The 25,065-nt window shown below is 39.6% G+C and overlaps 1 protein-coding gene across 1 annotated transcript; it reads left to right on the forward strand.

Moving 5' to 3' along the window:
• The first annotated feature begins 3,746 nt into the window (after positions 1-3,746).
• Positions 3,747-20,507, forward strand: c1ql4b (complement component 1, q subcomponent-like 4b). Its single transcript, XM_084928298.1, has 2 exons — positions 3,747-4,377; positions 18,481-20,507. The coding sequence occupies exons 1-2, from the start codon at positions 3,838-3,840 to the stop codon at positions 18,658-18,660; spliced, it is 720 nt and encodes a 239-aa protein (XP_084784424.1). The 5' UTR covers positions 3,747-3,837; the 3' UTR covers positions 18,661-20,507.
• The last annotated feature ends 4,558 nt before the right edge of the window (positions 20,508-25,065 follow it).

A 25,065-nucleotide genomic window follows, 5' to 3' on the forward strand; every position in this document is an offset into this window, starting at 1 on the left:
TCTCAACATGCCTTGAAGTTCTCCAGAGGCCTGGTAATGAGCTAATCATGTGATTGAGGTGTGTTGACCCAGGGTGAGATCTAAAACCTGCAGGGACACCGGCCCTCGTGGACTGAGATTGGGGACCCCTGATCTAAAGCACCTGTAGGGGACTGTGAATTGGTGCTGTATAAATAAAATTGAAAAAAAAAAAAAAAAAAAAAAAAGACATTTAAACAATTTTTCTCCTCAAATGATAAAATGCCTTGATTACATGAAGCTACCATGTACCAGCTTTCTCAGTTTAAGTTATTCATTGGTTTGAATCAGTGGCCCAATGTAATAACAAAAATATGTCCAACCTAAAACTATTTCCTATTACCGTCGTCTGGTCTTCTGGCCTTAAATAGAGCTCATATCTTTTCTGTGCTTCAGACTTTTGAAGATCAGAAACTAAAACTCTGTATTACAGAGTCAAGGCCAAGAAAGATGTGATGCAGGACCGGGTTAAAGAACAACTTTGAAGTAATATTTTATGAGCCAAAATCCTGTACCATAAAACAGAAAATGACATTCATGTTATTCCTGTAAACTCTTTGGTTTTAATCAAACAGAGGATGGTGCAGTGCAGACAAGACCATGAATTCATGTATCGTAAGGAAATAGAGTCAGGTGGCTTTATACAAAACATTCTTTCAAAGTTTTCTTTCCTTCTTTGCAATATTAACTTAAATTCACTGAGCTATTTTAGTGTTTAATCAGCGTGCCAGAGCCCACATTTAAATTACATGTGGATGTATTCACACATGTGTGCCTGCAGGTGTTCACACTTGCCATAAAGGCTCATGAGTAGCCCAGCAAGGTCTACTTATATAGATGTAGAAATAATTAAAGACTGTAAATTATCATCACCCCAAAAATACAGAAACTTCTTCAGCCTCTATACTTCTGATTTACCAGTTTTATAAAATGCAGAGACCACACAGTTTCCCACTTTCTGACAAGCAGTACTTATTTTCTATCTCTAAATGCAAATGTGACCAGAGGCTTGGCATCTGCCTGAGGGCTCAGTCAGCTGACAGTATGCATCCTGGGGAGTGATCTATTGATCCATATTCAATATCTGCTACACTCTCCAGCTCAGTAAAGTTGGGAGATGAATAAATGAGGAGCAGAACTGACAGTGCATACAAGTACACTAGGACTGGGAGTGCCTAAATGGCTTTACTTGGCTGTGTTATGTGTAAATACCCCCAAACCAACATATTTGATACACAAGTGTAGAAATAATGATGAGCTGCATAACGGATGTATTTCAGATGTCAGGTGTATTTCTCATGCAGCTGAATGAGAGCTGACACAAGGATAGACCGTGTCGGCAGGGAATCCCAGAATATTTAGAGTTTAAATATTCTGTCCAATCTGAGAATTAATTAACCGATGAATACTGTAAAATAAAGCAGAGAAGAATGGAAAGAAAGTGACCAGGACGAGATGGAGGAGGTGGGGGAGTTGTCAGCAGTGATACATCTTTCATCTCTAACAAGGTCTGAAAGCTACAAAAACACAGACATTGACAACAGACCCCGAGAACACCACTCTCCTCCTTTTATTTTATCTTTTCACTTCACCTGCCTGCCTGATGTGTTTCAGTCTCACATCTGTAGCCCACGTTTTTGTACTTAGACTTTAGTCTTTTCACGCCTGCTGTTCTCCGTAAACACAACTCCACAAGTGTCTATACCTCTTAACGCCACCTGAAAATCTGTAAGGTTACAGTCAGGCAGAAAAAAGAAAGACTATCACAGAATATCCAACAAATATGCTTTAAATCTACCAAGTAATATTGTAAAACCTTTGATTAAACCGTTAAACAGATGTAGTCATTTGATTTGTGAAAAGGTCACATGCTGGATAGGGCGATGCTGGGTGTGTGTTTGTGTGTGTGGCTGGAGGTGTTAAGGAGGGAGGATGAGGGGGGGACGCAGTAGCGGGCAGATGCTGAAGAGAGAGAGAAGCAGGATATGGGAAAAACACAACAAGTGAGTGAACTGTTGCTCTGAAAATAAAGTCGCCGTGCGCCGGATTAATTCACGGCGAAAGTCTGCAAAAGTAAGCGGTCAGAATATGTAGTTTTCTCTTTGAAGGTGCGATCCACCACTTCGGCATCGCTTCCACTGCTCCCGCTGCCTTGAGCGTTTTTCTTTTCTTTTCTTTTCTTTTTCTTTTTTAATTAAATGTTGTTTTTTTCTTTTTGGGCGGACGGTGCGGTCCCGCCAGCACGCAGGACTCCAGGATGACATGCTGTAAGTTGGTAGTATTACTATGACTCTGTTTCCGCCGAGCAGAGTTTGGACCGCAGCGCAACTTCAGCCGAAGCGCCAGTAGACGCGCCTCAGTCTTTCGCTCGGGTCCTGGACCAGCTTTCCTGCGGCGTTTCTGTCTGAACCCGTGGGATGAAAACCCACTGAAGACCGGGGTTTTTAAAAAAAAAGGAGCAAAGAAAGAAGACATCTAGGTGAGCTGATTATTGCAGTGTACTTTTATTTTTGCACTAGTTTATAAAAAACTTTCGGAATCGTTTTTACCCACCCTGGCCATATTGAAGCTTGGTCACTTCAATTTTAATTTAAATGAAAATACTAAAATAATTCATGCATTTATGCTGTTAGGTGAGCAGAGAGTAGTAGGCCTGAAATAATATCAACATGTAGCTTTTGTGTCTGTTGTGTTAAACTAGTGTTAACCTGTTTGCTTTTATGAATAATACAAAATGTTTTAACATGAATTTTGAGGACCTGAACGTGATTAATACAAAAACAATCCACCTGTGTGGGTCACACTAGTTCCAATTTTTTTATAATTGTCAAGTACACCTTTAAATATGAAATTACTGCAATATGAAATGTTTCTCAAATGCCTTCCATATTTAACATTTAAACTATAAATATGTGTTATAAGGAGATCACATTTTCTTAGTCCTGTTATGATTAGGCTATATGTGTGTGTTCTTTTTCTTTTAGAGTGCAAGGGATTCGCTGATTTTCTGTGATTTTTTTTTTTTTTTGCTTTACCTTTACCTCTAAAAAACTTAGATTCTTAGCCCTTCTTATGAGCTGCAACAAATCTGTTGTTTGAGTGGAGGAATGGGTTTTTACGATAAATATAATGGAGCACCAGCAGTAAGGGAGATAGAAAAAAAGACCAGAGATTTAGCAGTTTCCTTGTTCTTCTCTTTTCATTCCTGGACAGACAAGTAAAGCGCCCTTCCCTGTATGTGGTGGGTGAGATGAACTCCAGTGGGAATACTGTAGACCCCACCTGACAGCTCTCTGCCTGAGCAACTGAAGGATTTTCACTGGAGCTTCTACAACCACAGAAGTGGATTCGTATAAAAAGCAGCTTGCCTAAAATCCAGCATCTCAGCGGTTTTACTCATTTTGAACCAAGTAATTTAGAATAGTTGTGTTATATGATGTATACCTTTAAAGATGATAAAATCCTGAAGACATAATGATCTAGGAGAAAGTGAAAAATAAAAAGGATACACGTGTACTGAAAGCCAAGTAATGGAAAACCCTAGATTCCAGTCTCCCCCTGACTTCTGATTTTTTTTCTCCTCCTGTGTGATGCGTCAGTCTTTCCCAGTCCTTGAATAGCACCCCATTTTCTTTTGTGCGTCCCGCACAATCACATATTTCCCTGCTCCACCTTCTCAATTCAGTGGTTGCTTTCTACCCAGAGTTCAGCCTGGCCGGCACAACCATTCCAGCTAAAGGGGAGGAGGACTTCCTCACACTGGCAGCCTCACGGCTCAGCCGAAAGAAACGTGTCATTGGGGCTGGAGTCGGCGTGGCCATGGTTCTGGTCCTGCTGGTAGCCATTCCCCTATTGGTCCACACCACCAAGGGGGGAGGGTCCGGAGGAGGAGGCACGCACTATGAGATGCTGGGTAGCTGCAAGATGGTGTGTGACACTTTCACCCCCCCACAGGGAGAGCTGACAGCTGTCTCCCCTCAGCCCCCGGACTTCTCAAACCGCAGGGGCAAACAGGGGTTCAGAGGAAGCCCTGGACTTCCTGGTCCTCCAGGTCCTAAAGGCCCCCCCGGAGAGCCCGGTAAGCCCGGCCCACCTGGCCCACCAGGGCCTGGACCTGGTGGTTACGGCCCTTCCTTCTACAGCCCCAAAATTGCCTTCTACGCCGGCCTCCGGAAGCAACACGAAGGGAGTGAAATACTCAAATTTGACGATGTGGTGACCAATGTAGGGAACTACTATGAGCCGAGTACCGGCAAGTTCACCTGTCCTCTGCCAGGTATCTACTACTTCACCTACCATGTCCTGATGAGAGGAGGTGATGGGACAAGCATGTGGGCAGACCTGAAGAAGAATGGACAGGTGAGTGCGAGTTTAGGTGGGTTTGTGCTGCAGTGTTTCTGAACTGGACTGACCTCCCCTTGAAATCAAACCAACACACAAACATTAGTAAGAATCTTTTGCATCAGTGAGTTCAAATACAAGAGCAGTAAATATAAAAGTATATAACTAAATAACATGCTTAGATCAGAACTTCAGGTAATAGATGCAATTCACTAATTTAAGAAACATTTTGTCATATAGTTTAAATGCAGGAAGATGCTGTGTTATTTACTATTGAAGTGGACTTCATTGTGCTATGCAGGTGGTGACTGCCACTCAGATTTTGAGCATGGTTAAAAAGAAATCCCCCAAAAGTGAATTCCAAACAATACTCCACTGAGAAAATCATAGTGAAGTTTTAGACAAATCAAATATATAGAGAGATAATTAAACTGAAATACAATAAAAATGTAAGAGACTTCAAGGACGCAAAAAAGAAGAGGAAAGGAGGTGGGAGTAAGAAATGGTTTAGAAGAAACTGTAGTTATTTGCACAACTTGCATGTGGAAAAAGAGAGAAAGAGAGGGAGAGAGAATGACAGCCAAGCGATCAAGAGGATAACAATCCTCTGCGTCTCGGTGGAGCAAAGCCAAAATGCAACAGCTGGCTACTGTCCTCTGAGAAACTCTGACTTTAACACTAATAAATAAACAAGTACAAAATGCCTGGAAAAAGCCTTGAATGCTTCCATCTGGAGAGCAGTGACAAGCTTGAAGTACTAAGCCCTCGCTCTGTTGAGGCGCTCTGATTCTGACATGTGTGCTACAGAACAGAAGAGTGATGTCCTGGGGATTACTGGAGAAGAAGAAGAAGAAGGGGGAAAAAAGCATGCTTTGCATTGTTGCAAAGGTTTAATGGTAACACAGTTTGTCCACACAGATTACACGGTACATGAACTGACAACAATATGCTACTGAGCAGAGCATCACTGTGCTGGGCTGCTGTTCATTGGTACGCTTTATTAAATGTACATCTAAATAAGCAGGCTAAGAAGGATTTACCAGAAGAACACGGGCTAGTTTTTAATTTGAGAATCGCCACTGTGGAAACAGACAGATGCAGATTTAACATAAGGGTTAAATCTTATTCTTACTTCAATCAAACATTGCACATACGAGTTATGTGTGTTACTGTATGTGTCTTAACTATTAGGACACATTGATTTCTAGTTTTCATCAATACTGAAGCACCAACATCCCTGTAGGCCTCGTCAGCGGCCCTTTCCCAGTCTACTGTAAGTGCTTGCGGCAGATTGCTGTTGCTTTTTTATGACCTGAAGCTACCCCCAGGTCAACCACTGGGAGTCACTTGTCCAGCAGCAAGAAAACACATCTGACCTTGCTAGCTTTTCCACTATTGGCCGAAATTTAGCAGCAGCAACATCACGGAGGATGCTACAAGGAAACAAACCCAGGGTTGCTGCAGTGGTGGACTAAAGCTATATTTACAAGTTGCCCATGTTCCCCAATGTCAGCTTCTTTTTTGGTTAGTGGGTTGTGTCACAAAGCTCTGAGACGTAGTGTAAAGTTGTTCAAGAAATAAAAAATTGGCGCACAAAAAAGTTTTTTTTACTGGAAATGTGCTTGTTGTAGCCTAACATTCTCTTTTTCTTACTGATTTTGAATGAAATATTTGGCATCCCCTGATTTTCTATTGCAGTGTGTGTTGCAGATCTGAGGACAGATAATAGTTATAAATTAGTGCCACAGCGAGTTTGATTATTTATTATTATGCCTACATTTTATATTTTATTGTGACAAATTGATCATCACAGCCTGTGAAAGATTGATGCACTTTGAAAAAAAAAATACTTATCCTAGCCCTGGAAACAGCATAGTATATCTTCCAAATGATTGTTTGCAGGAAAAAAAGCACCTAATTTTTAAAGTTGAAATGTTGGAAAACAATATTTGGTTCATTGGCTTGCATAACGACTGATATTGCTAACCAGTTATCATACTTTCCACCAAAACGACATAGTCTACCCATATAATAAAAACAGTAAGTTAAAATGAATGTCTTATCTTATCTTACTTGCTGATGCTGTGTAAACGTACATTTGAGCTAACCATTACTTTCAAATTCACACCTGTTAGTCTGTTTCATGCTGCTTCCAGACATGTAGTATATTGAATATACATTATGTGACTGATCGAGTCCATAAAGAAAGCTTTTCCCAGTATTATTGATTTGACAGCATGTACCTAAGGTGCAGAGTAAAAAGGACAGACAGCTTAATGCCAGATATAATTGGGGGGGACCTGGTTTGTTGCAGCGTGCCTTCACAGACATTGTCATTCCTGTCTTTTCCTGCTATTAAATCTTTCATAGCTTTTAGATGAGATCTTCTCCCCTTCACCTGTGCCCCTCCTTTAGTCATGTGCTCGCGCACATACACACACATACACACGTGCACCTTGCACTTTTCCTGTCCACACTAGCTATTGACTCCTTCCCCATTAATTATCTTTTCCAACAACTAAATTATTAAACCCAATTCAGTGCTGATCTTGCCCTTTTCATTGCACCCGCCTTCCTTTTTTTTCTATTCTTCTGCTAATAGACAGGTGCTCATGAACCTTGGTGAAGCTGCTAGGTCAATGAGAAAACTTTAATACAGAAATTCTCTCTTGAGAGATAGCCAAGACACTACAACTACTACACTACACTACATTACAACTATTGTTATTATTGGTCATTATTGTGAATTTGTTGTTCTTCAAGGAAGATTTGATTCTGTTTCTTATAAGACATCAGAATTATTATATGAGAAATAAATGATCAATTAAAATATTCACAAAAAAGAAGAAATATCCTTGTTTGTTTTAGATGAAAAGATAGATACCAATCTCTTTCCTGTACGCTGACATGAAACACAGATTTTCATATCACAAATTACTCTACCCAAAACTACAAATCTTAAGAGCACATTTCAAGGTCAGGCCAGTTTCAGCCAAATGGGTGATTTTCAACAGTTTTCTGTTGGCTAAGTGCTTTTAAAAACCAATGAAAACTAAAAGAACAGCATTTAAAGCCAATTCAGGGTAAAATAAGCAAAATATGGCAAGAAAATAAACAAGGACACTATTAGATAAAATACAGACGCTCTTTCATACACTGAATGGAAGCATGACCAACAAAGGGTGTTTACTGCTACTGTGGACCATGTTAGTATGTCTCCAGATAGATAGAAGAAAGAATACGTGTGCGAATGAGCAGAAGACAGGTGGAAAGGTGAACCGTGGAGTAGAGATAGTAAGGGGAAGATGAGTACCTATGGTCAACCATCCAAAGCAATGTACAGTGCATAGGAGAGGTGAGGAAGAGAGTGCAGCCAGGGTGGAGATGCTCGGAGATGAGTGTCAGGGCTGATTTGTGACTGAAGGATGGCAGCAAGAGTGAAAGGGGAGGTTTAGAAAATGGTAATGAGATGTGCTTTGATGTATGGTTTTGAGATTGTGCAACTGACAGGAGGCCATCTGGAGGTGGCAGAGCTGAGGATCCTAAGATTTTCAATGGGAGTGACCACGATGGAAGGAGTAGAAATAAGTACATCAGAGGGAGGGGACGAGGGGTGGAGACAAAGTTCGAGGATGCTGAAGATGCTTTGTGTAATGTTGAACTTAATTCCTGTTACTGAACAAGAATGGTTTAATAATCAGTTACTAGCAGCTCATGTGCTTATTAACCAAATCTTTAGTTAAACTTGAACTGGATCCAGACCTTTGAATCCATTCAATCCACTGAGCTGACTCCTTACCTAATCAGACTGTAAGTAAAAGATGGAGGTACTTGAAGTAAAAGGTGAGGCGCGAGGGGTAGCTCGGGCTGAGAAACTAACAGACATTGCACATCCACACGATAGCGACTTGTACTACACTACAAGGTGTCCAATTCATAAATCATACGCTGGTTTGTCACCGGTTGTTCTCTAAATGGGACCAGTATTTTCATGCTATAGTTAAAAAGACCTGAAACTAGAGATGAGATGATCGTTGATCATAAACTCATTAAGAAAGTGTTTACTGAGGTTATAATTCAAATAAACAGTAGTGTATTGACTTCTATACAGCCTGACATGTTTTTTAGCCTGAAAATCTGTCCTTGTCAGTTAAAAAGAACATAAGGTTAAGACTTTTTATTTAAGCTTTACTTTCCAGATACTTTCTTTAAACCAGCATTATTACTGAGTAATAAGTCGAAAAAGTGACTGAAGTGTTTTTACTTTGCTCGACTCTATTTTTCAAGCCCTTCAAAACCCATTTGTGGGTAAGGCCATGTATCACTGATGAATATACTTATCCATTTTTATTAAAGTGTGCTTCAGCTATAACCCCATAACTTCAGCTATAATGAAGCTATAACATCATTAGGATCAGGCGTCCTATAGACACTCTGCACTTGCAATTTGTCTCTAGTCATTGTTTACAGAGCATCACACAATACATTTGGTTAAAAAAGACATTTATACATTTTATTCAGATGTTTTGCAGATTTTTGTTTTTACTATGTGCTAATTGAACACTTTAAAAAAACAGATAAAATCTGATCTCACTGGCAGCTGGGTCCAGCTGCATCCTTGCTGTACTGAAGGGAAAAAAATGCATTTCCTTTAAAGTCTGCCTTTAACATATTTCACAGCATGAGGTGACTTGTGTGCGTGCATGTGTGTATGTGTGCGCGCATGGGCCTACGACAATCGTCAGACTGACGGGCACAGTGTTGATCCACTTCTTGTCAAAGGGAGCAGAGAACAAGACACATCCTGGGGAGAGATCACTGCAGAGCGAGACAGAACAGACGAGCGGGCTGACAGAGAGACAGAGATGGATGGATATTCACAGGAGAATGGACAGAGGTTCTCTAAATTAAGACATGAGCTGAAGACTAACCACAAAGCAATGCAGTCAGCCAGACAGTATATGACAAAAAAATATCAGACGTGCGGCCGGTTCTTCATCTCAAACAATGGCTAATGAATTATGTAGCTGATAAGCTTACGCCACGTTTGCAGAGATTAAGCACTCAGTGCAAAGAATCTTCTTCCCTCGCTGCGTCCCATAACTCATCAAGAGATTGGTGTTGAGGTAGATGACCTTTTCAATGGATATATAATTCACCACCAATATGTTCTTTGCCCTTTCAGTGATGAGCATGGAGTGGGAGTATGAATATTTATAGCTGGTCCAATATGGTGGAATCAGGGTTGGTCAGTTGGTCAGTCTGTGGTTCTGATTGCATCTGTGTAGTTGTTGCGTTTCACTTTCTCAGACAACCTCGCTTTGGTAGTGCCACTGGTTGCATCTTTGAGGAACAAACTGGGTCCTTATAAAGCTGAAGTGTGAGGCTGAGAAACTGATTAAAAGTTGTCCCTAACCTTTGGATTAAAAGATTAAAGTTTCATTTCAGTTTCAAGCTTTTAAAGAAAGGTCTTGATTTAAAAAAAATAATAAAAGCGAGGTTTTTCCTTAAGCGTAAAGCACCAAAGATATTTTTGCAAATGCTTTTCAGTTTAATTCTCATAAACATTGCATGCCCCCAATACTTTTTTTAATTATTATTTTTTTAAATCTTCTTGAAACACCCAGCTAAAGTGTGTCTATAATGAGGTCTGTGAGCTAACTTGTTAATTAAATAATACAATTAAAAGTCATGATTATGACAAACTTGGACTCAATTAGGAGAAAGATGAACTCGCCTCCAGTAGGTAGGTGTGATGCGGCTGCTGTGAGAAGAGGAAGCTGCTAATTACAGTGAGCCAGACAAGGTGTCAATATGAGGCTCATGTAGGACTTCATTAAGCACTTTTAATTTTATTTTATTTTGGCACACTGGCATGCTGTTTTCTTCCTCCTCCAACAGTTGTGCATGTCTTGATAGAATCATTAATAAACATTTTCTCCTGTGTTTTGAATTACATTAGTGTCACAACGGCCCGACATTTTAATGGGGAACATTTTTCGATAAAGGATGAAAGTCCATCTTTTCAGACAGATTTCTTGTAGAGCAAACTTAAAGAATTTGTCCTATATACCCTGCAGCTTTTCTTGCTTTTTTTTCTCTTCTTCTTGTCTTGTCTTCTATGTATTTATGCACTTGTCCGTGTGCACGGCCATTATTTAACTATATGTTTCTTGTTGTAATGGCCGAGGCCATTATATTCCAAAGACTAAAAGGACTTGGCTGGTTGTTACTGTGTTTGGCCGTGCCTTTGTTGTGCTTTCCTTTTGCCTCCCATTATATCATTATTCCTCCTCATCAAGGAAACTGTATTTTGTCTCTTTCATAAGCAGCAGTGTGCTACAGTGGTTCTGCTTTCATAACTAACAGGAACAATTCTGAAATGTCGCTGGGTTATTATCATTTTTAGAGGTTAGAGCAGAATTATCAGAATGGGCTAATCTGTGATCCAGGGTTTGCATGGTGAATTAGTGTTTAGTTGTTTTCTATTTCTAAGTATAAGAGAGTTTTTTCCAGTTAATGCAAGATAGTAAACACTGGTTTTAAAAACAGAAAAAACATCAGCTCCCTCAGCTCTGGCATTAAATAATGCCAGAGCTGAGGGAGCTGATGTGCTTCAGGTAGACCATCAAGAGAACACATTTATATCCAATTAAGCTATCCCCTCTACTGTCAAAGGTTTCAGTCTAGAGCCAATTAGAGACTTTCTAATCAACATCTTGACACCTTGGGTCCTGAGTGTCATGGCGAAATATTAGCATTTTGTATGCCAATTAGTGTCTGAGTCTGCAGTGCAGGAGAGGGGTTATGCGTCGACCTGCATAATAGAAACAAGAAACCTCAGGCTGGTACACATGGGTGGAGGTTGAGAGAAAACAGACGCTTTTATGAAAAAAAAGGCCAATTCAATTGCCCTTCTTCTCTCTCCCTGTTCACCTTTAGAGGTCCCTCAGGTAAGTTTAAGAGACCCCGTCTCAATCGCTCGCTCCGCTCTGAGAGGTCTGTACATCACAGTGAATGAATCCTGTCAGTTTTATTACCAAAGGATCAAGGCACCACTGCGAAACAAAACAAAACCGAGAAAAAATAACACACTACATGGACAGCGCACCTCCCAAACCTCATTTATAGCCCCCCTTCACCTCTAAAACAGGCATGCTTGATCAGTTTGTTATCCAACATCCTCCCTCTCCATCACTCAAGGCCTCTCTCAACTTTGGCTTCCTTTACTCGCATCCTGTGCTCGGACTACTAAAGTGCACGCAGCTGCTTACTCGTCTGTGCGACCTAATCCAAATTTCTGCTCTCACACCCACCTTTTCATTACGCATACTTCTCTTCTCCTTGCCCCATGCCCTCCTTACATCAATTATCTCAGACATTTTATGAACGCCTCTATAAAAATGGTGAATGCGTTATGGCTAAATAAATGTGAAATACATGTGTCAGCCCTTAAAAAAATGTCACATGAATGAGTGGCACACAGCTGAAAATGTAGATTTTATTGAGCATTTAGGACTGTCTGTGAATTATTTCCATGCTTTCAGTTTCCTCACTCTCTCTCCTCCTACCACCGCTCTCTGGCTCTCTTTCCACATTTAATGTTGCCCCAATGAAAAGTGTAGGCAGTGTAATCTTCTCTATTGTCCCTTGGGTCTTCCTTCTTCCCAACAGCAGCAGATCACGTCAGAACAGCGTTGGGCCAACAGACAGAAATTCACTCCCTTGTCGCTATCAATCTCCGCCGCTGTTGACAATAATCCTGATCTGCCTTTGCTTCTTGTTTTCACTCCCAAAGCCCCAGTGCCTCCTGCCCACTTTAGGAAAACAAGGTTTCACTGTGATTGTTACTGACAGCTGAACCTGCAGACTCATCTGTGCCGGTTTCAGTGTCACAACACAATACGATCTTAGTATGGCCCGATGGGGGAAAAATAAAGCCCTTTGAGTGGTGGAATAAAAATTCAATATTCAGATAATGAGGAGGGAAAATAACAATTCAATTAATGCAGCACATATCTACAAAGCTTGGACAGGGCAATATAAGCATGTGGCTATGGACTGTATGGAGACCAGTGGGTTAGATGAAGTGTTTTCTTCATACTTAGTTGTTATATTGGGAATACATGCATGTGGTTTGGCATTGCATGATTAAAAAAGCCAGGAAAAACATCATCTGCAGCATAAGTTGTTTGAAAGATGCACAAATTACCTGTTCCGTGTGGATTAATGCACCCCAATACCATCACTGATGCTGGTTTTTAATCTATAACGAGCTGGGTGATCCTTCTCCTGTTTAGAATTTCACATTTTGAATGTTCAGTTTTTAAATTTACATCAATTTGATTTATTCCTACTTTTCTTTTCCAATGATTTACAGTCAGTGATGACACGGCATTAGTGAAATAGTAGTGACACACAAAGGTAGCCTAGGTAGAACAGAAGTAAAAAACACCAACTAAAGTAATTTAAGCTTGAAACTTTTCAAGAGATGCACGATATCGTCACATAAATTGAAATTGAACAATTTATTTCCCACTGGGATGTTGTATCTTATGTTGAGCATTTTAACCAGCTGCTCATAGCTCTTCTTTACAACCACGTAACCACATTGCTACTTTCCAGCCTGCTTTTCCTATAATATGGAGCACAACTAGCAAATACTCCAACAATCCTTGATGAAGTCATTTGTTTACTTTTGGGTAAAACATGATCAGCTCCTACTAACTCTGTTTTTAGGTATTTAATCATCACTGGATGCTGACACACGACTCTTGCTGTCAGACATGTTTGGGTTTATGTTCACTGATTGTCCTAGGGAACATAAATGCATTGCATTGCTATATCATTAATATGGAGAAATCACACTTCTTTTAAATTATGTAAATTATTGTGGATGTCATGATATGGCACAGACCCAGTTTTTCACTACATAATCCTGCATTTCTAATGCTTGACCTTGTTCTTTGCATACAGAGATTTCTCTGAATTGTCTGAATGTTTTAATGATACAACACAAGAAAAAAAACATTAAGAAATGCTTTTCTTTAATTGGTGAGCTGTTGTATTTGTCGACGTTTCCTCACCATTTTTCTTCTAAAAGTGTCTTTGGGGTATTTTACTGAACCCCATTCATGTCTCCAATAAGTCTAATAAGTTGGTGTTTTACAGGCATTACAAAACTTTATCTTTTGTTTTCCCTGTTGGGGACAGATGCAACTTTAGTGCCTGAAAGATTTTGTTCCTGACACAAAAATAAATATATTTTTTGTTTAAATTAAGTAGAAATTCTAAAATTAAAAATTAAAACTTATATTTGGAGAGTGAGAAATTTATTATTTTTTAATGTGGAAGAATAAACATTCAATAAACTCCAGTTTTTTTAAAAAAAATTTTTTTTGCAATTATCTCATGGTTCAGGTTTTACAAGTCACAGAGTAAAATAGGTCACACGTTTCATCATGTGATGTCAGAGTTCAACTTACATGCAGATATATTTGTTCGTTTGTTGTTATGAATGTAACATATCATTCGTGAAGCAGCTTATGTTCATCCATGAATTACTTCTACTGTCAATCGTATTAATATTGATAATATTTAAAAGGTCACACTCTTGTAAATATGTAGATAAAATGTACAAAGATGCGTCTTGTCCACTAGTTTACTGTATATAGGAGGGGAAAGGGAGCCATGAATTAATCATAAACATAGCACATTAAATGTCAGCATCTCCACTGTCTGAGTAGAGGCTAAGTAAACCTACGTGCCTCATAAAGAAGTCAACCATAAAAAGCCATAAATAACAGTGTGTCCTTTTGGCTGGCAAATATAATTAGCTGGTGTTCATTTAAAAGGCCATTCAATGAGGTGGTGTGAATATCACTGCTGCAACTTTTGTTGTGACCCTTAAATGCTGATTCTGGTAAACATTATTTTATTTCAAGCATGGTTTAGGTTTGCTTACGATAATATTGTCAATGTACATGTAGAGGTAAACTCACTTTAGCTGTAATTTTACGCAGCAAAACAGTTTCCCCACTCCTGTTTAATGTGCTATTGGTCTGTCACTACCCTAAAAACAGTTCAGAGGGCTAGACGCTCCTACAGGGTCTAGACTTCAGGAGCAGGCCGCACCTTTTCCAGCACATCCCCTGCTCCTCCATTGAACATGTAGGTACATTTACATTTTCTCCGATCAGCCCTCTGGCCATAACAAGGTAAAGGTGCTTCAGTCTTTACTCATTGATCCAGTGGTGAAAAACTGAAGAAAACTGACCTTCACATGCACAGTTTTTATGAGACAATCCTTATTCCCTCCATTTTTGAGTGGTCATAATGTTTTCTGCTCACTGGTGTACTATACAGCAATCCCCACAGCAGCCGGCCAGCCTCTACCTCAGCTGACAGTATACTGTCAGGGGAATCTTGCTGTTCAACCATGTAGACAGATGTTGGATGTACAAGATGTAACAATCCCTCTACTATAATATTTCTCCTAAACCTGCTTGTTCTCCTCAGGGGAGACATTCAGTCCCTTCAGAGCAAAGCAGCCTAGCACTGTAAAGTAACAAAATGTCTTCCATTGTTCTTGTTCTTTCCTTAGCTGTTCACCTGAGATTCACAAAACAAAAAAGGAGGAGATGTGAGGTAATGAAGATGCACAGAGAGGGCAGGGTGGCTTGTGAATGTGCCATATCGTATCCTGACCTACTGCTAGTATTTGGTGGGCCCGTTTGACCACTCTAGCCTATCCTGTGCCCCCATTTAGTGTGATTGTACGGAGTTATTGAGGAGTTGGACCTATTAGGCGAGGAGCTGCCATAGCTGTCTGCCTACCAATTACTAGCAAGCAGCTATGTACAGCCTGCCCCGAGGTAAAGAGGGGTAGGGGATGTTGTAAGAGGTTGTGGGGGAAGGATATAAGTGGGGTTGGGGATGCTGGGTAGGGGTTCTCAGGAGACCTGCCACAGCAGCACGTCGTTAATCAATCCGATTTAGACCGGACAGGGACACACTTAGATGCTGCCCCCGCCAACACTGCCATGGCAGGGGAGAGAAAGCGTGTGCGTGACCTGCATCTTATTCCAGTATGCGGACACAAAAAGATGGATAGATGGGTCCAGAATGAAGAGAAAGGAATGGGGTGGCAAATGAGAGAGGGATGATGGAAGGGGCGTGAGGTGTGGAGGGAGAGACAACAATTAATGGAGTGATGTGAGTTGAATTAAAACAAAGGAAAGATATTGATTCATTTCTGTCCTAAGGAGGGGAGTAAAAATGTTCACCTTCTTGATGTGAAAGAAAACCCCACAGAGAGAAATGTATTTGATAAAATTGATGAAAGGGGCAAAATAAAAATGTTGGATGGAGGAGGAGAAAGGGGGAAGTTTAGTCTGATTTGATTTGTCTTTGTGATCACAAGAGATCAGTGAAGTTTGATGACTGGCGGAGATGATGGACCATATCCTTAGTCAGACTCACAGGAGGAGACAAGGATAGAGTTAGGGCGTCCTATTTGCATTCATTAATATGTATGCACATGTGCACTTTATTTTCCACTATTAAATGGATTGCCTGCTTGAATAGTTTGTTACCCAGCCAGTGATAGTGCAATTTATTATAAGGAGATTTGCTTACCGAGTGCGAAAACAACTCAGATTTTACCGAGAGCGGATGAAATAACAGGCACATTTAACAACATCATAAATAAAGACGCTCCTTTGTCACCAGAAAAGCTGCTCAACTAAATCCTGGGATACTGGATTGGTCTTCGAGAATTAGGTACACAACATTAAGTCTGGTAATTGTGCTCCCTTCTGCAACATGTATGGGATCATTGCCATCGTGTAATATAAGGGCAGTGCTAAGTGGTTGCATATTAGTATGCATGTAAATATGTATCGTTAGATGTAATGACTTCTTCCTAAATGACTGGTCATATCATTACAGACAGAGCATCATGTGGATTGCATTTCCTTCTCCAATCACAAAGCTGTCCAGATGTTGATAGAAGAGTAAATAATACCTCATCTGAGCAGATTTACTTTTTTAAATTGTGCAAGGCTCCATGGTTTGCAGCCTTCACACCGGATAATGTGTTAGCTCTGTATACCAGCAGTTAGTGGGTGGCAGAGTTTTGTCTTACAGGAGTGTTGATAAGATTGTTTAGTGATTCTGAGGCTGCAGTGTGCTGACGCTCAAATGTCCTTGGCTATGCCTTTTATTCATATCTGACGCCAAACAGGGACGACATTCTTCTTTTGAATGTTTTCATCAAAACATCGGACATTTTCATCATCTTGCTTGTCTTGAAACTATGGTTTTATTGTGTTTCCTTGAGTTAGTGTCTTAAAGCCAAGTGATAATTACTTTTAGTGCATTCAATTCAATTATATTTTATTTTTGTAGTGCCAAATCAAGTAAGGTAAACACCCTAAAATAATAGAGTGAAAACCCAAACAATGAAGCCACCCCCTATGAGCAAGCACTTGGTGACAGTGGGAAGGAAAAACTCCCAACAGGAAGAAACCTTCAGCAGAACCGGGCTCAGAGACAAGAAGCTATCTATTGCATTAGGGCTAAGGTAAAGATAAGGGGTAAGAGAGATGGGACAAAAATTTAAAGTTACGGCTCCTGTCATGCACCTTTAAGCCTCATGCAATACATATTTTGGTAAACTCTCAACACTGTCATCACTGATGACTCTGGGTTATTTCTTTTGTTTGCTTTTTTTTTTTTAGCAGTACCAAGCAGCATTAGGGATTGATGAGTTGAGCTTTTAGCAAATAATAGTTTTAGTGGGTAGTGGATGTGTAAATAGACAAGTTCACCACGTCCACTTGAAAGGTCACAATAAGCCAATGTGGTATTCACAGTTTGTCTACGATCCCTTTCTTGTGATGAGAGCAGCACTGTCCTCTGACACAAACCGTCAATGCATGACAAGCAAAGACAAAAAAAAGGGTAAATAAAACTGAAAGCTGTTTGCCGTTAATGACCCTGACATGGATGAGCAATAGCAAACACATATAGCAGTGATCAGAATGTGTGAACCTTCATTGTGTTTTCTGTGTTTGTGTGAAAAAATGAACTGATGTGTTCCTTGACACCTTTCTGCTAATCTACCATCAAACTGTCCTCAGCAACAGGTGGATCAGGTGTGACAGCAACAATCCTCTGGAAAAAAAATAAAAAATTGATGGTGACTAAAAAAGCTGGTGGTCTGAGACGGGAGTGTGAGGCCAAAGATCACTGCACATCTCATTTATCTACCCAGTGGACAGGAAGGCATCAGCACTGATTACATTACACCACGATCACAGAGTGAAACAGGAAATAAAACAGCAGTAGTGAACAAACGGGTTGTAGGTGAGATAATGTGGTGAAAAAGATAAAAGTGTTAAAGGGAAAATGTAAAAAAATAGAGGAATTTCAGTTATTATCAACAACGAATTTAAATATAAATAAAAGTAAATGCGTTCTTAACATGTTGGATTAGATAACTGGACTGTATAACACATTTTTGACTAGTGTGAAATCCATAGTTCTGTCATGCTGACTAGTTAATTAACATTTAGATGGCAGTGGTGAACATGTCTCCTCTGCAGGCGATAATTAGTGTTTGAAGGCTATAAGAGGAGACCTCCAATTAAAAAGAGAGATTTGTAGAAACTTGTAGGTGAGACTGGATACTGAAGATGAAATATTAAAAAATAGCCATTGAAAATCACATTTGGTGTCCATAAGTAGGTTTATGATTATATACATAAAAGCTGTTAGAAAAACAGAAAATATTTTTAACAGGAATTTTTTTATTTACACAAATGTTCAGGTAATGGATGTGCAGCATAGTTACATTTTAGCTAACACTGATCTTTAATTTCTCTGAACAAAGCAGGTTGTGTCAGCATGAAAGAAGAGTTGCTGTTTCCTGCCTTGTTGAGAGTGCGTGCAGACCATTGTCGCCTACGAAAACATGATTCAGCCTCACCGCAGACAACAACATGTCTGCAAAACACACTCGTGACATCAAACGTCTGCTTTCCACGTGGCATTTCCTTCTTTAATGGCCTTTTTTCAATCTTGGCCGCCTATCAATTCCTTACTTGTGCTTTTTCGCAGGTGAGGGCCAGTGCAATCGCTCAAGACGCAGATCAGAACTACGACTATGCCTCCAACAGTGTTATCCTGCACCTGGACGTGGGGGATGAAGTGTGCGTGCAGCTGGACGGGGGCAAAGTTCACGGAGGAAACACCAACAAATACAGCACTTTCTCCGGCTTCCTCATCTACCCTGACTGACAATGTCCTCACATTCCTATACTCCCCCTCTGTAATCAAGCAAAAAGTTTCATCTCCTTTCTTCATCTAACACTGCCATAATGTAATTTGTCATTTAACTGCCCTTCAGTAAATGAAACATTGTAATAATATGACCACAGCTAATAGATAGAGCTTGAAGAGAATTTGTGTAAAAATGAGTATAATATTGTACATATTACCAGATAACATTTACTCAATATAATACACTTGTGTGATCACTATTATGTGCCATGTACAGTATGTGTAAGCATGGCTAAAACACAATTTAAATACATCTTTTTCATATGCACACGTTTGCCTGTACACACGCGAGTGTCCACGCGTTAAGTGAAATTTACTTGTCGTTCTGAGAGAGGATGATCGTGCCGGCCACCGCTCTGAAATCGACTGGAATGATATCTGAATGTAGACTGTCAATTGAAGTGTGCGTATTCGGTTGCGGCCTTTCGCCTTTACCGTGAGATGGATTTTCAATACGGCCGTAGACGTCAAAGAGGAAAAGTCATGAATATATTGATCAGAGCTTATAATAGAGCCAACTTCATGGTCATAATCCGGTGTGTTGTATGTCTGTGTTGATGCCGCATACACGCCTGTGCTTGCCCTTTATTTTGTGCTGAGGTGTAAAAGCATCATGTTACTAATGGTATGACTTGCACAGTCTCTGACTCCTGCAAGAGGGAGGAGGAGGGGTTTTGAGATGTTGATAACAGACCTTTAACAAACCCAATATGTCAATACTGAGATTTAGCTTCGAGATTTATCCTGACACCGCCTCATCATATCCTGCTAATGAGCTGAGGCTTCTTCTACAGCCTCACCTGTTGGGCGACACACAAATCTTTCCTCTTTAAATAGTGATAGTTTGGGAAATATGGTGATTTTTCAATATGAAGATCATGGGATGCAGTTGAATAGCTGAAGTAGTTAGTTTGACATGCTATCTGCCCACATGAAGGCTTCCATAATGTTCTACCCACTTCTTCAGTCATGGCCACTAAATTCGATAGATTGTGTTTTTTCTATCTGCAGAAATGTTTTTTTTCGTGGCATGGCTCTGCCGAGAAATCAGTCTCTCCACCCTTCAACTCACATATGTGGAAAGCGTAAAGCAGGGAGAGCAGCAGGAAGACCCTCATGCAGAACAGAGCAGGCATCAGTAACAACAGATAGGACACTGATGCATGACGGGATGAGAGGTGGGTGGCAAAGCGGCTTGCAGATGAGCAAGCTAAAGCAGCTTATACAACACTATCAGTTGATGCTGACCGGCACCGAGATCAGCTGATGTGTCAGGACTGCAGCTGAGCTTGACTTCATGGCCTGCCTGAGCCAATGCTCTGCTGAAATTGTGCAATGGATTTAAAAAAAGAGAGAGCCTCCCTACCTCCTCACAGCAGGCCAATCACAAGAGTGAAACGGTTGTAAATGTGTGATTGCAAGAAAAACAGTTTCCCAGTCTAGTTCCCAAAATGTGAAGCTTTTTTCTTTTTAATTTTAATGTGAATGTATCCATGTGAAAAATCTATTGATGTTACTGCCATGTGCCATACCTATAGGTTCTCTGTGCCTTATACTATCAATTTATTTTTATTTTTTATGCATGAGATGGTTTTCCCTTGTTAAGCTAAGTGAAGAAGATGGTCCACGTCATGCAAATAGAAATCAGACACACTACTTATAAGAGGGATTGTCTTTACAATGTTAGTGCATACTCACTTAATGAAATGCACACGTTTATGTTGCAAATAGTGACTACGAATCTTTGTGTGTAACTGGATGTTACTGACCCTTGTAAATAAAAGGCCACAAAACTAAGACCAAGATGAATTCTGTATGGTGGGAATCAATGACAGAAGCATGACACGGTGTAATTGAAACTCTGCATCCACAAAAATTGTAATATTTCAATGGATCCGAATTTTCACGTTTAATTTTTTAACATTTTTTAATAATATACCTTGAACGTAAAACTCTTTTTAACACATTTGTTAGAGTTTAGTGCCGTGCAAGTAGAGGGCTTCATTTTAAAACGTGTGAAGGAGACGTTATTATTGAGGTAGTATGACCATACCCAGATATTTGGATGTGGATTATTCTTACTCTTTTTAGTCTTGTGGTGAAATTGAAAAAAAAAACAAAACATCTTAATGTCGTATATTGTACACAGACATCCCCCATAGCTTCATTTAACCTCTGTGCCACGATGCATCCTACTGTGTGTGTTTTCTGGCGCTGCTACCTCTGTTCCCGAGCAGTAAAGATCCATTGCTCTTACTGTTCTTTGCGAGCTGAGACCATGAACTACAATTAAAAAAAAAAGATTCAGGATGATTTTACTGTCAGGCGGAACCAGTGCTTGCTTTATTGCTTTTATTCTTTCCACAGGAAAACAAAGAAGCTGTTGCAGACCTGTTATGATAAAGTGTCTTTGAAGTTTTCAGGGTGTTTTTTATATGTTAAAAAAATGATTTTTTTCCTTTTTTTTTTTTTTGCAGCACTGAGGTCTAACACATTTTTCAGGTTCAGTTATTTGCTCACATAGTATTGCAACAGTTGCCTTGAGATGCACAACTCTCTCAAAATGCTGAACAACAATGTGTGTGTGTCCCTGCTTGACTGCATTATATGCAGAGGCTTTCTGTCTTGCACTTTTTGTATATAAATATGAAAAAGAAGAACAGCAAATATATATATATATTTATTGTATATTTAAAAATATACAACCCTAACTCCAAAAAAATAGGCACGCTCCTTTCTCAAGGCACAAAATAGAGAGAGGAGAATCTTTAAAACAAGCAAACTGGTTTCCTAATGCTTACTGGTATTTGCATCAATAATAATAATCTGTCTACACCTGTGTTTAAAATACAGCTTTGCAACTTTTTAAAATCACCTGTAAAACTAACTATACCTATGAGCACTATTTAACTTTCTCTGTTTAGCAAATGTGCCCTGTGAAAAATATTAGCTCATATTAGCAAAAGGCTGGAAAAGTAGGTGGTAATTAAAAAAAGTTAGATTGGAGTAATAAAACTTATTAGTTCATCTGTTACATGATTGGGTATAAAAAGAACATTTTATAGTGGCACAGTTTCTCAGAAGTAAAAATAGGCAAATGTTCATCAATCTGGAACAAAAACCAAAAACGGTATCTACAAACTGCTGAACAATTTTAGGACAATGGTCCTAAATATAAAAATTTGAAGACTGAATATCTCTTCAATATCATCTACATTGCATAATGTCAAAAAATTCAGAGAATCTGGAGAAATCTCTGTGTGCAATCTCTGTGAAATCACTGGCCCTGTGGCAGCACTGCATTAAAAACAGGCATAGAAATCACTGCACGAGCTGAGGAACAGTTCCAGAAATCATTTTCTGTGAACACAGTTTGAATTGAATTGGCAGCTGGCACAACTGGAATGGCACCAAAAATGCTGAAATGTATTTATAGGTTTTAGAACAACATGTGCTCCCACCAGGATGGGAAGGCCTATAATATTTCAGCAAGACAATTCTAAACTGCATCTAATAAGTTCTCTGTGTTCTATTGTGAATAAATTATGGGTTTATGAGCTTTGTAAATTATCATGCAAATGTGGAAAATTAAATTTAACTGAGTTTACATTTCTGGCAATGTGCAAATTGGTCAGGATAATAAGCACTGTAAAGGTGGAATTGCAATACGTTGTATGTGTGCAAAAACATTGATTTTACTGTAAACTACATGTATTTGTGGACATTTTTAGCTGTGCGTTTCTCTTTGTAGGATTTTAGTGGCAGTAAATCCCCAAAACAAAACATACACAAAAATAAGGTATTCCAAATTTAGTGAGTTGGTTAAGCAGGAGCATGTCAGCCACAGGCATCCATAGCCACACAATGTTGACAAATGGGCACATATTTGATATTCTGATCTATTTTGTTCTGTTAAAAAAAAAAATTGCCATATCTTTAACAAGCAGTATTTCTTTATGTAGACATGTTTCTTTTTACAATATTCTGATTTTTTTTAAAGTGTTGCTTTGACCTGAATGCTAACTTTAACATCCAAACAGGCTTAGAATGCTAACATGTTGATGTTTTGAAGGTTTTTCCATCCATGTTAGCATGCTAACATTTTTTGTACTAAGCACAAAATTCAACTATTGATCAAAAATAATATAAATAAGAAAAATGCGCTGTGGTTTGTACATGGTTGCTTTTGCACTGCCTACAAACATCCAGTGTAGACAGAGGAGCCTGCATATAAAATTGAATTGCATAAAACAATGCCTGGTGAATACCTTTGTTTCAGGTTTATGATTAAAAAGCTTGATGCCTAAAATTCTTCATGAGTGAGCTGAACGTACTAGTGTTGCAAGTAGTTATTGAAATGTCAAAGATTTGTCTTAATTGCTGCTACAGCAACCTGTTTGAAGAGAGCTTTCCCATTATCAGACTTGTTTCTTCACCTGCTGCTGCTTCTGGCCCTTCCCGAAGCCACCCACTGAAAGTGAAACATTGAAACATGAAAGAGTCTCACCTCCCTGGAATAAAAACAAGGAGATGGATCTTTAATTAAAGGTGAGAGCTAATACTATTCAGAACGAGGAGGTTCTTGCTGAATGTGGACAGTAGGTAAGGGGAATGCTGCACGGGGGGTTGTTGGGCATGTATCTCGGCAGTGTCTCCCTCCCTCTGAGTCCCAGCACTCCCTCCTTGCAGATTCCAGCGTTAAGTTAATTGGACAGGGAGCGGAGAGGGCTGAGGAGGGAAGCGTTCAGCCCCATTAGCAATCCCCCCGTGGAAGGCTGAGCCGAGAGGATCACAGACTCACAAATAGGAGGATTAAAATAATCAATAGGCTTCACTCGCTCTCCCTCAGCACAGGCAGCCCTGTGTACAACGCTCACACACACAAACACGCACCATTACAAAGATATGCACACACACGCTCCTGAGCAAATACAAACACACCAAGAGTCTGAGGAATACTAGTTCAAGGAGCGCTACTCTGCCCAGTGGTGTCTGTGGACTTTCACAAATTAGTCTGGGTCAGGCAACATTCACACACATGCACACACACACACACCTATTCTTTGTTAATGAAGGTTAATTCAGCCTCTAACTAAACGAGGACCAGTTTAAAGGTCAGGAACATGAAAACAGTCTGACATATCTATATTTTGCTCAGTTATTTCTGAACTTTAATGGCTGCTGAATTTGCTCCCACATAAAAGACTTTTGTATACATACATATATATAATACATATATATATATATATATATATATATATATATATATATATATATATATATATATATATTAGGGGTGCAACGATACTCGTATCAATATTGAACCGTTCTATACAGTGCTTTTGGTTCAGTACGCATATGTATCGAACAATACAAAATTTTTTATTTATTTTATCAACTTTTCTTCTGACGATGCTGTCTGTGTTGAGCGCTCAGTGGATCTGCGTCCGACTACTCCGCCTAGGCTGCACTGTCAAGTGCAGATCCACTGAGCACAGCACAAGCTAGCAAGACAGAAGCTAAGCTCGTTGCAACATGGCAACTACCTCAACGCTACCCCAAATTGAACCTCCCCCACCCTCATTCAGATCTGGCGTTTGGAACTATCTTGGTTTTCATGTGACATATGACCCTGAAGGTAAGCGCATCATGGACAAAAGTAAAACAGTATGTCGGATGTGCCACGCAACGCTATTGATGGGAACTAGTGCGTTAGCGCAGTTAGCTTGTTAACGTGTTGACCCCGTCCAGCCCCACGCACGGGGCGATCCGCGGTAACTTGTTAACGGTGATTTGCCGCGTTATGGCATTAACGTCATTTTTACGAGATTAACGCTGACAGCACTAGTGTGAACACAACGAATATGACTGCACATTTACTCCGACATCATCCTAGTGCAAAGACAAATGGAAGCAGACAAAAACAACAAGCACGCATGCTACAAACTTTACCCGAGTCATTTAGACAGCCGTTAGCACATGATTCTCCTTATGGGGACCTGATATGTTTAATATGCTGCTGAGAAGCATATAGTATAGCTTTTATTTTGGAAAGAGCCATTTCTGTGTAATAAACTCTCTTTTCCAAAGATGAGTGATTTCTCGATCAGATAGATTTATTTTTATTATTATTAGTTTGTTGTTTCAGCAACATTAAATTTAAAAACTGTACTTTTGAGTTGAAATCTATATTTATAATTTTAATAAATGACAAATTAAAAAGGCATGAACATTTTTTTGTATTGAAAAAATATCAAACCGTGACACCAAAGTATCGAACCGAACCAAACCAAACCGTGAATTTTGTGTATCGTTGCACCCCTAATATGTATCTATCTATCTCTCTCTCTCTCTCTCTCTCTC

The sequence above is a fragment of the Perissodus microlepis genome, chromosome 5, assembly GCF_051167445.1.
Source record: "Perissodus microlepis isolate ML-2025 ecotype Zambia chromosome 5, ASM5116744v1, whole genome shotgun sequence".
In the NCBI taxonomy this organism is placed as follows: Eukaryota; Metazoa; Chordata; class Actinopteri; order Cichliformes; family Cichlidae; genus Perissodus; species Perissodus microlepis.

Excerpts from the sequence above, each read along its gene's own strand:
- c1ql4b (XM_084928298.1), top strand. The coding sequence starts at position 3,838 with ATGGTTCTGGTCCTGCTGGTAGCCATTCCCCTATTGGTCCACACCACC. Across the intron at positions 4,378-18,480 it reads ACCTGAAGAAGAATGGACAG|GTGAGGGCCAGTGCAATCGC; the intron begins GTGAGTGCGAGT and ends GCTTTTTCGCAG.